Here is a 12,916-nt window from a genome sequence, read left to right as displayed (position 1 = left end):
TCAGGGCTTGTAATTAAATTTATTTTTGCCGTCTGACTCCAGATCTAAAATTACTTCAGACTCCACAGCTCTGAAGAAATAATATGTTCATTTTGACCATAACACTCACATCATTGTAGTAACCAGCATCTGGCTGAATAGCTCTCATATCTCTCTGGTCTCTCTGCCAAACACGGTTCTAGGAGAAAGAAGGAAGGAGAGAAAAAAAAAAAAAAAGAAAACCACTGTCAAAACAGAGATTATGTACTATTGTTGTACCCATTAATTGTAATATATAAAATTATATTTATGATTATTATTATTATGTATTTATAAAGTACCAACATATCTGCAATGCTGTTCAATAAATGGGTTTATAAATTGAACATTCAGGATCACATCAAAAGGACTAACCAGTTCAGTTATTGGCTCAATAACTGAAGAACACAGAATTTAAAACCAATTAAGAAAAGAAAATAAATAAAGAACCAGGTTAGGAGCTTTTTGTTACCACTAAGTCAAATGCCAGCAGTATCAATTTGTGTTTCTGTAAGCCATCAATCCCCGATTTTTTTGAATTTGTCTGGGCATCCACGCGTTATATAAGTCAATTGGTGGCTCGGAAGAATGTCATTGATAATTTTTATCCAGAATGCTAAAGTAGGAGGTTCCAGGGCTTTCCATGTGAGCAAAATAGCTTTCTTTGCATATTGTAAAAGTTGCATCTGTCACTGGTTGAAAGAGTGAGTTCCTCAAAATGTCCCAAAAGACAAAATGCAGGCATCCGTATAGCTGGAAGTCCCAAAGAAGCATTTATAAATGCAAGAATCGCAGTCCAGTTTAGTTGAATTTTAGGACACTCCCAAGATACATGCATATAAGTACCACTATCAGAATTACATTTAAAACACAGGTCAGGGTACCCTTGGTATATTTGTGCCAGCCTGTGTGGGGTCAGGTACACTCTATTTAGAAACTTGGAGTGTATGTAACGGTCCCTAACTGATATGTTAGTTTCTGGTATTTGCTCAAGAATATACTTCCAGGTTTCTGCCTCCAAGGAAGTAAAGTCTTGGGCCCATTTATGGCAAATACATTTAATGAGATCGAAGCTATCTTGCAGCAGAATGGTACATAACCAACTTAGGGGTTTGGAGAGGTCTGATTTTGAGAAGTAACCTTCTAGGGTTGATTGGGTAGTACATAGGGCCCTCTCCAAGAATTGGGCAGAAAATGCATGTCGCATTTGGAGGAATCTGAAAAACATAATTTTGTAGCCCATACTCATCTTTCAACTGTGCAAACTGCTTAAGCTCCCCTTCACTTAGCAGGTCACCCAAATATTTTATTCCAGCCGTGGCCCATAGACATTTGGAAGGGATTGAAATTGTGACAGAGATTTGTTGCCCCAAAGTGGGGCCCATTTGGATCGGCTGCTTGACGCTTTGTAGGCAGAGACTACCGTTTTGTGAAAAATCAGGGTTACAGTTTTCATGGGAGGTGTTTTGGGTATATATAGAAGGGAGACCTCTATGCAGCTGATTAGTTAAGTTATTTTTAATAAAGGATTGGCTAATAAGGTTTGCTTTCATCTGGAAATAAACTTTATATAAATTTTATATAAACATTTCATTAACTCACTTTCCTTACTCTGACAATTACCCTGCAATTGTTTTAAAAAGGAGATTTTGTTTACTCACCGTTAAATCTCTCTCTCTTCAGTCACTTGGGGGACACAGGGACATTGGGTATAGCTAGTTTCTCTAGGAGGCAGGAAACAACCATAAAACAAAAATGACTCCTCCTCCACTGGCTATACCCCCAGCAGGCGGAGCCTAATCAGTTTGTACCAAAGTCAACAGGAATAAAACTAAATTTGGAATAACATCAAAAACTTTGTTAACCATAACACATCTGACAGAAGTGAAGGCCTCAATCCAGGGAGGGCAGCCCTGTGTCCCTGTGGGGGACACAGGGACATTGGGACGTACCAAAGCTGTCCCCAGAACCGGGTGGGCTAAAGAGGCCTATGAGGAAGATACCACCGCGGCCTGCAGCACCTTCCTGCCGAAGCGAGTGTCAGAGGCCGCAAAGGTATCAAAATGGTAAAATTTCGAGAAAGAGTGGACCGAGGTCCACGTTGCTGCTTTGCACAGCTGTTCGGCCGAAGCCTGGTTTCTGAACGCCCAGGAAGTACTCACACCCCTGGTGGAATGGGCGGTGATTCTGCTTGGAGGGACTTTACCCCTTGCTGTGTAGGCTCTTTGGATGGCTTGCTTAATCCAACGGGATATTGTATGCTTGGTAGCCAGACTTCCTTGGTGTGGTCCTGATGGAAGAACCAACAGAGAATCGGACTTCCGTATATCATGAACTCTATGCAGGTAGAACTTCAAAACCCTGACTGGATCCAGTGTGTGCAAGGCTCGTTCTTTGGGGTTTGCTGGAGCGGGGCAGAATGAGGGTACAACAATTTCTTGGTTGATGTGAAATTCAGAGACAACCTTCGGCAGGAACAAAGGGATAGTTCGAAGTACCGCTCTGTCGTGGTGGAAGAGAAGGTAGGGTGCTTTACAAGATAAAGCACTTAGTTCGGAGACGCGTCGTGCTGAGGCGATGGCCAAAAGAAAAACGGTTTTCCAGGTGAGCCACTGTAGGGGTACAGAGGCTAACGGTTCAAAAGGCGGAAGTTGTAAAGCCTGCAACACTAAGGTGAGGTCCCAAACTGGAGTTGGAGCTCTAACAGGAGGAGCCACGTGTGCTACCCCTTGCATAAAGGTCTTGACATCGGGTAGTAGTGCTAGACGCTTTTGGAAGAGAACTGATATGGCTGAGATCTGTGATTTCAGGGAACCCAGGGATAGGCCCATGGAGAGACCGTCTTGTAAGAACTCCAGAACATATGGGACAGAGAATACCTTAAACTTCACTTTGTGCGTAGAACACCACTGGCGGTAGGTGGACCAAACTCTGTGGTATGCCCTGGCTGACACTGGCTTTCGTGCTGCGCACATAGTTTGTGCTACAGCCTTGGAAAACCCCTTTTGGGTTAGGATTTGGGTCTCAAGAGCCATGCCGTCAAGTTGAGCTTTGCAGGATTTGGGTGACAGATCGGTCCCTGATTGAGAAGGTCTGGGCTCGGAGGAAGAGTCCATGGCTTTGCTACGGACAGATAGAGAAGGTCTGAGAACCACGCTCGTCGAGGCCACCGTGGCGCTATTAGAATGAGGGTGGTCTGTTCCCGTTGTAACTTTCTGATGGTTCTGGGAATGAGTGGCAGAGGTGGGAAGGCGTATGCTAGTCGAAAATTCCATGGAGCGGTTATTGCGTCGGTAGCTAGTGCGAGTGGATCCCTGTATCGAGCTAGGAATGTTGCCACCTTTCTGTTGTGCCTGGTTACCATAAGGTCTACCTCTGGAGCACCCCACCTTAGTGATATCTCTTGGAAGACTTCGTCCTTCAGAGACCACTCGCCCGGGTCCAGAGACTGATGGCTTAGGAAGTCTGCTTCCCAGTTTAACATGCCTGGGATGTAAATGGCTGACAGGTGGACTTGTTGTGCTTCGGCCCATCGAAATATGAGTTTTATCTTGTTTAGCGCAGCCCTGCTTCTTGTACCTCCCTGGTGGTTGATGTAAGCCACCGCTGTTGAATTGTCCGACTGAACCTTCACCGCTTGGCCCGTGAGGTCTTGCTGCCAGTGGAGTAGACCTAGTCTTATTGTCCGGATCTCCAGTAGGTTGATCTGCAACTGACTTTCGTTCTTGTTCCACCTTCCCTGTGCTGACCTGCCCTCGAAGACTGCTCCCCAGCCGCGGAGACTCGCATCTGTCGTCATGATGCGCCAACGAGGTTCCCCTAGGCGTTTCCCCTTGGTGAGGTGGTTGGTCTGCAACCACCAGAGGAGAGAAGATCTTGTTTGTCGAGATAGGTGTATCTCTTGCAGCAGTGATTTCCGTTTCCATGCGGAAAGAATGTTCCACTGGAGTTCTCTGAGATGGAATTGGGCGAAAGGCACTGCTTCTATAGTGGATACCATGACTCCTAGCACCTTCATGCAGAATCTTGCTGTATGTTGTGGCTTCTGAAGTAGAATCTTCACTAGATCCTGAAGGTGGATGACTTTCTCCAGAGGGAGCGATATCCTCTGTGATTGCGTGTTGAACGTCATGCCTAAGAAGTTCATGGACTGGCTCGGTACCAGCGAGGACTTGGTCAGATTGAGAACCCAGCCGAATTCCTGCAGTTTGGTCATGGATACCTGTAGAGAGCGCTGAGCCTCTTGAATGGATGGCGCCTTGATCAGTAGATCGTCTAAGTAGGGAGTAATGTTTATCCCAGCACTGCGAATTTCTGCCGTGGCTGCTGCCGTGATTTTGGTGAACACCCGGGGGGCCGAGGTGAGGCCGAAGGGCAGACTCGTGAATTGGAAATGACGATTCTGGAATGCAAATCGCAAAAATTTCTGATGCGGAGGGAAAATGGGGACGTGCAGGTAAGCATCCTTTATGTCGAGTGACATGAGGAGGTGCCCTGGTGACATAGCTGCGATGACCAACCTTAGGGATTCCATTTTGAACTTCCGCGGACGGATGAACTTGTTCAGCTCCTTTAAGTCTAGGATGGGACGAACCGATCCGTCCTTTTTGGGAACTACAAAGAGGTTTGAGTAGAAACCCTTGAAACGTTCTGCAGAAGGTACAGGAATAACGACTTCGGCGAGTAGAAGACTGGAAATAACTTCTTGGAATGCTGATCGCTTGTTTGGCTCTTGTGGGAGTCCTGACAAAGAAGCGGTGAGGGGGAGGAGAAGAAAACTCCAAGTGGTAACCGCGAGTAATGACCTCGTGGATCCAGGAATCTTGAATGAGAGTGACCCATTTGTCTGCAAATGTCTTAATCTTCCCCCCACCGGTGTTATCTCTGGAAGCATGGCGTCATGCTGAGGTGGACTTGTCAGTGTTCTTTGAGGTATGTTTGCGGTTTTGCCAGGAAGGTCTCTGTTTGTTTCCAAATCGACCTCTGTTTGTAAAGGACTGTCTTGGAGGAGACGATCTCGAACTCTTGGTTTGGGAGCCACGAAAAAACTTGCCCTTGCGGAAGGGGGGACGTGTTTTCGTCTGGGGTAACAGGGTGCTTTTGCCTCCTGTGGCTTGGCTTATGATTTTGTCTAAGTCAGGTCCAAAGAGAAGTTTACCCTTGAAAGGTATGGAAGTAAGAGACTTCTTGGAGGAGAGGTCAGCAGACCATAACTTCATCCAAAGGGACCTTCGTGCTGCCACTGCAAGGGCTGAAGACCTGCTGATTACTTGTGTTGCGTCCAGCGAGACCTCGCAGATATAGTCGTTGGCGTCCTTGATTTGTGAAGCCAATTGGGAAAGTTCGTGACGTGGCGTTCCATCGGCAATGGCGTTAATGAGAGAATCGGACCAGGATTGGATGGCTCGGCTGACCCATGCCGTGGCTATAACAGGGCGAAGGGAAGAACCAGATGCAGAAAATACGGAGTGTAATAGGCTTTCTAATTTCTTGTCCATAGAGTCCTTGAAGGAGGAGGCATCAGGGACCGGTAGGGCTGTATTTTTAGAGAGCCGAGACACAGGCGCATCAACTGAAGGTGGAGATGACCACCTTTCTGTGAGATCAGATGAAAAGGGATATTGCTTTAGGAATCGACGGTTAGCTTGGAAGCGTCTTTCAGGTTTATCCCATTCTTGTTGGATGATTTGGTCAAGTTGAGAGTGAGACGGAAAAACAGGTGATGTTTTGCTGTGTCGTTTAAATAAGGATTTAGAAGACTCAGCCATGGTCTCCGCCTCTTGAAGGTGGAGAGTTTCCAGAACGGAGGAAATCAAGGAATCCACTGACTCTGACGAGAGTTTTGGTGACTCCTCTTCCTCATGGTCTGAAGCAGATGGCAGTTCACCCTCAGAGTAGACCTCATCCTCAGAGTCTGATGGAATGGGAGAATGGATTCTGGGAGGAGTATCACTTTCTTCCTCGGAAGGAGAAGGAGCTCTGCGTTTGGAGGGCCTGTGTCGAGGATTGTCTAAACGGGAAAGTAGCTTGTCCAATGACTGGGCTAGCTTTGGTATGCCAGTTGCTAATTGAGAAGCCCATTCAGGAGGGGAATGGCTTCTAACTGGGGAAACACGACTGCTGGCAGTTGGAGGGTCCCCCTGACAAGCCTGGTTCACCAGAGGTGGAGTAGGCACTGGAGGTTCTGAAACCTGTTGTTGTGGTTTACATTTGGCACAGAGGGGCTCTTTGTGCAGCGCTGTTAAACGTTTGCGGCATTTGGCACAGGCCAAATACTTGACTGTCGCAGTAGGTGCTGCCTTGGAAAAAAGGCACTCACTAGGCCCGTCAGACATGATGTAGTAACTAATTCACCCTCTAGAGCTAGAGAGAATAAGATGGGAAGGCGTCTCCCCCACCCCTAGGGGGCCGTAACTAAACACTAACCTGCTGTGGAATAAGCAGGGAAGGAGGAGTAGTCTGGCGCAGTTGGTAGCTAGATGGTACCAAACTGTTCCCCGTGTCCCTGTGTGCTGTGACGGTGTCCCTGCTGCACTTGCAGAACGAAGGAGAAGCGCACAATTCCGCGCCAATAACCTAAGATGGTGGCGCGCACTTCAGGGAGGGGACACGCACGACGTCTGGCGTGCTGTACGTGTGCGCAGCGTATGCGCACAAGGACTGGCGCGACTCCCTCAGCACTGTGAATGAATGTCGGCATTTTTAATACAGTACATAGCTGAACTGTGAGCGCCGGAGGGAGAATGGGGAATGCGCAGTCCTTGAGCAGTCTAGCGTGCTATAAGGCAGAGTGCTCAGAAATAGTGCGTCCCACTGTGCAGCCAGTAAATCACTAATGACGGCATTGCCAGTATGGGGTGTTAGGAAGGCCACCAAGCCAGGATAAATGAAGGCTAGTGGCTGTGGGCTACAGGGAGTTTTAACTTACCTTGTGCCCACTGGAGTGAATACTCCCCTTGTCTGCCGGCCAGCTGCTGCTCCTCCTGCGAAGGAAAGGAGACATGAAAGGGCTGGATGGTCTGTGCACACAGCACTAAATGACCCCGGAGACAGTCTCCCACGTTGGAGGATGACAATAAGGGCTCTTACTCAGTGTAAGAGACCTGTCTTTCCCCTTGGTGTCAGCTTAACTGACTGAAATAACGGAACAAAAATAACAAACGTCCTAACCTCCTGAGGACACAACTCAAACTGATTAGGCTCCGCCTGCTGGGGGTATAGCCAGTGGAGGAGGAGTCAGTTTTGTTTTATGGTTGTGTCCTGCCTCCTAGAGATACTAGCTATACCCAATGTCCCTGTGTCCCCCAAGATGACTTGGAGAAAATATCTACAATAGCAAATAAGCACTTCCCCAAACATTAACAAGCTCAACTCTCTCATTCACTTTTGTGAATCCTTTAAATCAGGGCTGTCCAACTGGTGGCCCGCCTTCTTTGGCCCCCCAGATGCTGTGTCTGCTTTCCATATGTAAACTTTAAAAAGGTTTGACTGTAGAGAAACTTCAACCTGCATTGTTTAAACCTCAAATTCAGAATAATCCCCTGTATTGTTCACACCTGTGATCCTCCTGCATTGTTTATATCCTAAAGCCCTGTACTGTTCACACCTGAGACCCAGACTGAAACTGCCCACATTGTTCACCTGTTTACACTTTATACAAAATGCTAATGAGGCACCAGCACTGTGTCACTGTATGTAGTACATATTAGAATGATAGCTTTCCTTGTCTCCTGCTCTTCCCTCCCTGCAGGGCTGGAACTAGGGGCAGGCAGAGTAGGCACCCACCTAGGGAGCAATCATGGGGGGGGGCACACTTTTAAGGGGAATTTTCTTTCTTTTTTAAACCCTGATTTGCTTGGCCTTGAATAGTTTTTCAAATTTATAAACCCCCTGTTCCAGACAATCACTCCCAGCTCCCTTTTGCCAGCTGCTGGCACGTGTATATATTTGTGGGCAATATCTTGGCTGCTACTTGCACAGGTAAACAGATGATATGATGGATATTTGGCTGCTGCTGGCACAAGTACATATATGGAGGCAATAGTGTGTATTTTTGGCTGATGCTGGCACAGATACAGATTGGGGGCAATATAAGGGATTGGCTGCTGCTGGCTCAGGTACATGGGGCAATATGGTGGCTGCTGGCACAGGTACACAGATGTTTGAGGGCAATATGATGGATTTTTGGCTACTGCTGGAAGAGATACAAATTGGGGCAATATGATGGATTATTTTGGTTGCCGCTGGCATAGGTACAGATTGGGGGTAAAAATATGATGGATGTTTTGTCTTATGCTGGCACAGGTACGGATTGGGGCCTGGGGGCAATCTGGGGGATTGACTGCCATTGGCATAGGTACAAATGGAGGTTCAGGGGGCTATATGACCGGTAATGTGGGAAATGGTAATGCAGGACTGGGTGGGGGGGCACTGATTGAAGCCTTTGCCTAGGGTGCAAAAATACCTTGGCCCGGCCCTGCCTCCCTGTGTGTGCCATTCTCTGCTTGCCCAGTGCTGCGTGTGTGTGTGTGCCATTCTCTGCTTGCCCTACGCTACCTGTGGAATGTAAGCCTGTTAGGGGTTTGTTCTTGGGGTTTGTTAGCATTTGGAAATTGTTGTTAAGGGCCCCTAAGGTGTTTAATCATGTGTTGGGTTTTTTTTGTATTATCCACAGGGGAGGATGAGGCATATGGATTTAAGGGTATGTTTTTAACATGACTTCAATTTTTCACATATGAGTGGTGAGGGATTTCCCTGCAGTGAGCACCAACCATTTGGTTTTTTGGTGTGCTACCACCGTTAATGTGGATATTATCTTAAAAGTTCTTGTGGTAATGTAGGTGTGGTTTACAGTGGGTGTGGTTTAAAAGGGGGATCGGCCAACACTGTCTTCCATTATCTGCCCTCCTCCACATAGGCCAGTAAAATGTTGGCCCTCGGTACCACAGAACTTGGACAGCACTGCTTTTAAATGAATTGTTAACATTCAGGCTTTTTTCCCCTCTGTTATTTCCATAGAAGAGTTTATTGGGATGGCAAATATAATGTTGCATCCAGTGACAAACACATTAAGTGGTAGAATGGTAATTTGTTGTATAAAGTGCTATTATTGGCGAAGAAAACAATGTAGTTATAACAACATAAATTTTTTATTATTTTAATACATACAAAGGTAACTACCCCCCCCCCATAATGGTAGCCTTTCATACAAGGGACAATCATGGTCCAATCACAACCTAAATGCACGTGAAGTTCCCTGTAAAGAGGAATTGAAAACATTTACACTTCAATTGGTCATCTGCACAGATTAGCTAATATGATCAACCATGATTTTTGTACTGCACATTTTAAGCAACTATTAATTTTGTGTGTTTGATAAAAAGGAAATAGTTTTCAAAAATATTAATTATTTGCTTAAGTGGACTCTATCGGAGATGGTCTTCCCGTAAATCGGAACTTTCCAGGTAACGGATGTTAAGCCTTCAATAAAAACATTTGCATAGAATATTCTGCACAGGGGGTATATTTATCTGCATAAATGTGTGGATTATACCCAGTGGGAGTAGCCATTACTGCTCTGATAAATATATCTCCGCATATAATAAAATAGACAGTTTGCATTGGATCTAGCCACCTATTGCAGACAATCAGAAGGATGCATTTGCTGGTCACCTATAGACATTATATTGTTTGTTATAAGTTACTGCACCTGGGCAATTTGTCAGTTAATATATTGGTCCCACCTGCTTCCTGGAGACACACTCCACCTCCTTAAAAGCTTGCAACAATCACTTAGTAGTGGATGTGAAAATTAATGTATAAAATTAATAACAATGCATAAAGATAATGCAGAAATAGCTGCTAATTAAAGCTGAAGAGATGGACTGGAACCCACATCTAGTACATGCAACTACTCTGGTTACTTGGTTTGAGAAGATAAGTTATTGTTACCTCCAAGTACTTGATGACAGAAGGGTTATAGTCTATAGTCTTGCGGTTCACAGCTTTTCGCATACGTTTGCCATCAAAGGTGAGCTGCTGCATGGCTTGTTGCTGGGCATAGTCAGGTCGCTTATAGAAGAGCTGTCTTGGAGCCTGATGCTGAAACCGAGGCATGTGAAAGAAGCGCGGTGGGGATCCAATTTCTGTTGCCATTGTGATGTTAACTTGATTCTTGACACAGACACCTAAATAGAAAGGAAAATATAATTCAAACATAGTCACATACTATGGTCCCTTTTATAGCCCATTTTTTGTAACCAGTGTCTTTAAGTGATAGGGGCAACATAAGATCAATTTGGGAAAAAAGTAAGCAGTTAACAGTTGCTAAATTGGAGCATGGGTGCACATAATAGTAGGGAAGAGGAAAAGGCTGCAAGCACCATACGTTTTATCTTACAAAGAGGAAATAAGACATTTTTAAGTCTACAAGTTCTTCATCTCTTATGGTGGGCACAATTTAGAATCTTTTTTTTTATCTTTGGGCCCTCAAGTTATGAGATTTTCCAGCCCAGACACTATTTACTCTGCGTATGGACAATGCCTTTTCTAGCTATGTCACAAATATAAGATGCTTGGGACTCCTGGCCAGAAAACTATCAGGCAGATTTGAAAATCCTGGCAGATGAGGGACGCATCAGCATGCCAATGTGGTCCCTGTCCAATGGATCCCCCATATACACCCAGTCATCCAACCATGATTTCAGCTCATGCAAGGACAGCAAAATCAAGCAAAAAAAAGTCTGGTGGTTAAAGTCAGATTATTTTGTTGATGCATATCCATCAGACAGTAAGGGGGTTATTCATCAAAGGTTGAATTTTAGAGCTATGGAAGCCTTTTCAAACCTCAAATGAACTCACAACTCTAATGGTTTCTTATATAAGAAAAAAATCGAATGAGCTAGTTCGAGTTGCGAAACACGAAAATTCAAATTGACAGTTTTCAGTGAAAAAAGCTTGAATCACTGAATTGATCAAGTTTTCGAGTGAAACTTTTAACAAAACGAACATCATGCATCAAGTTGAAGGGACTTCTGCCATTGACTCCTACATGACCTCGACAGAATTTAGATGGTGTATTTTCAGATTCAAGCTATTTCCAGAATCGGGTATAATAAATTTCGAAAAATTAAGTTTGTTTGTTTTTTTACAAAAATAAATACATTTTTGACTAAAAAATAACCTTGAAAACTCAAATTTTTCATGGAAAACAAATCAAACCATAATAAATCTGCCCTTCAATGTATTTCAATGAGAAGAAAGTGTTTTTCAGACAAAATTACTTTTAAACTATAGAAAGTCTTTAGGGTTCCAGTACAGCTATATTCCATATATACCAAACTATAAAGCAAAGTATCTGCACAAGCAGTCATGGAAATACAGTAGCATTGAAGAACAATAACATTTACATGGATAAACAAGCTCATACTGCATGGCTGATCAAGCAGATAACGGGCAGTGCTCGTTTCAAAACACAAATCCCGAATGGTGATGCTGCTTTATCCCACTGCGCAAACAAAAACAATTCTTGGAAGAAATGGTTGTATAAAATATATATCCATTTTCTTTCCATCTAACGAACCCAATGACCTGATTTGCAGCCCTCTGATTGGTTACCAGTCAGTAACGAATCACTGACTGGGGGGGGGGGCATAAGGGTCATAACTATTTACTTTTGAATCTGATCAGAATGCTATGGATCAAAAGCAAACTAACAACCAATGTAACCCCCCCCCTCTTTAAGTTAGAGAGCTGCAAAGCAGGAAGTAGTGTTCTAGCTATTAGGTTAGACTCCAGCCTTTATACATTATATTTTTATGAAACTATATTAGAAACATTTTTTATTTGCATGGTCTATTTACCCAGTTTTTATTTTTACACCTAACTGTACTTTTAGAAGTTGGGTTCTTGCTAAAATACTGTATGGGTGTTTCTAACAAATTATTACAAGCTACAAAAACATGTTTATGGGCAAGAACACATTTTCCATAGTAAATTAACAGCCATAAGTTTGCAGCAATTTTTATATACAGTAGGTCAATATCTTTTGCCAACCCATTTGTGAGCAAACACATGGGTGGTTACATTTGGGAAATGCTGTTGGTAACTAAATCAAAAAAGTCTAAAAAATAATTTCATCACTGGTGAAATATCAGTGAAAATTTGTCTGACTTTTCATGAACTTGAAAAAACATTTCAAACAGTTGGATTTAAACTGGTTGCACCTTAAAGGGCGCCTTTAAATTAACTTTTAGTATGACGTAGAGTGTGATATTATGAGAATCTGCAATTGTTTTTTTATTACTTGTGTTTTTTTGGGTAATTTGGCTTTTTATACAGCAGCTCTCCAGTTTGCCATATCAGCAATCTGGTTGCTAGGGTCCAAATTACCCTAGCAACCATGAATTGATTTGAATAAGAGACTAGAATAAGAATAGGAGAAGCCTGAACAGGCTGTAGCCTTACAAAGCATTTGTTTTTTAGATGGTGTCAGTGACCCCCAAGTTGGAAAGAGTCAGCTAAGGCCAGCCTGTAATGCAAAACCTTTATTATTATGTACGATTTGTATACAATTCATCTGACATCCATTGCATTCACCATTTTTTTCAAAAAGTATGAAAATGCCATTTTCTATGATGAAATTCGGCTGTTTAACAGTTCTCTTTCTGTATCATTTAAAATCCTGATGTCACAAATTCTAACAACTTCTACACAGCTTACAGACAGCATAGAGCAACTACATAACCCACAATGCATTGCACTGTGATGTTCCTTATTGAAATCATGTGTGGAGGGAATTGTGGGTTTTAGGGCTCTTACTCACTGGCGTTCTGACCTGCGTTCCGTTTTTTGGCGTTCAGCCGCAGGGGAGCGCAGGAATAGACGCATGTCATTATTT

General features: G+C 43.9%; 1 protein-coding gene across 3 annotated transcripts in view; it reads right to left on the bottom strand.

The window, feature by feature from the left end:
• The window catches only part of wdr33.L (WD repeat domain 33 L homeolog), a 55,691-nt gene that overhangs the window by 32,988 nt on the left and 9,787 nt on the right, over positions 1–12,916 (bottom strand). For all 3 annotated transcript variants that reach the window (XM_018263847.2, XM_041563406.1, XM_018263845.2), the window contains 2 exons: positions 9,970–10,205; positions 110–178 (listed from right to left, as the gene is read on the bottom strand). In XM_018263847.2, coding sequence (XP_018119336.1) covers positions 110–178; positions 9,970–10,173 — 273 coding nt within the window. In that variant the 5' untranslated portion in view covers positions 10,174–10,205. The remainder of the gene's footprint in view (positions 1–109; positions 179–9,969; positions 10,206–12,916) is intronic.

The sequence above is a fragment of the Xenopus laevis genome, chromosome 5L (genome assembly GCF_017654675.1).
Source record: "Xenopus laevis strain J_2021 chromosome 5L, Xenopus_laevis_v10.1, whole genome shotgun sequence".
Classification (NCBI taxonomy): Eukaryota; Metazoa; Chordata; class Amphibia; order Anura; family Pipidae; genus Xenopus; species Xenopus laevis.
Note: the sequence above shows the minus strand (reverse complement) of the source record. Positions and strands in the feature narration are given on the sequence as shown.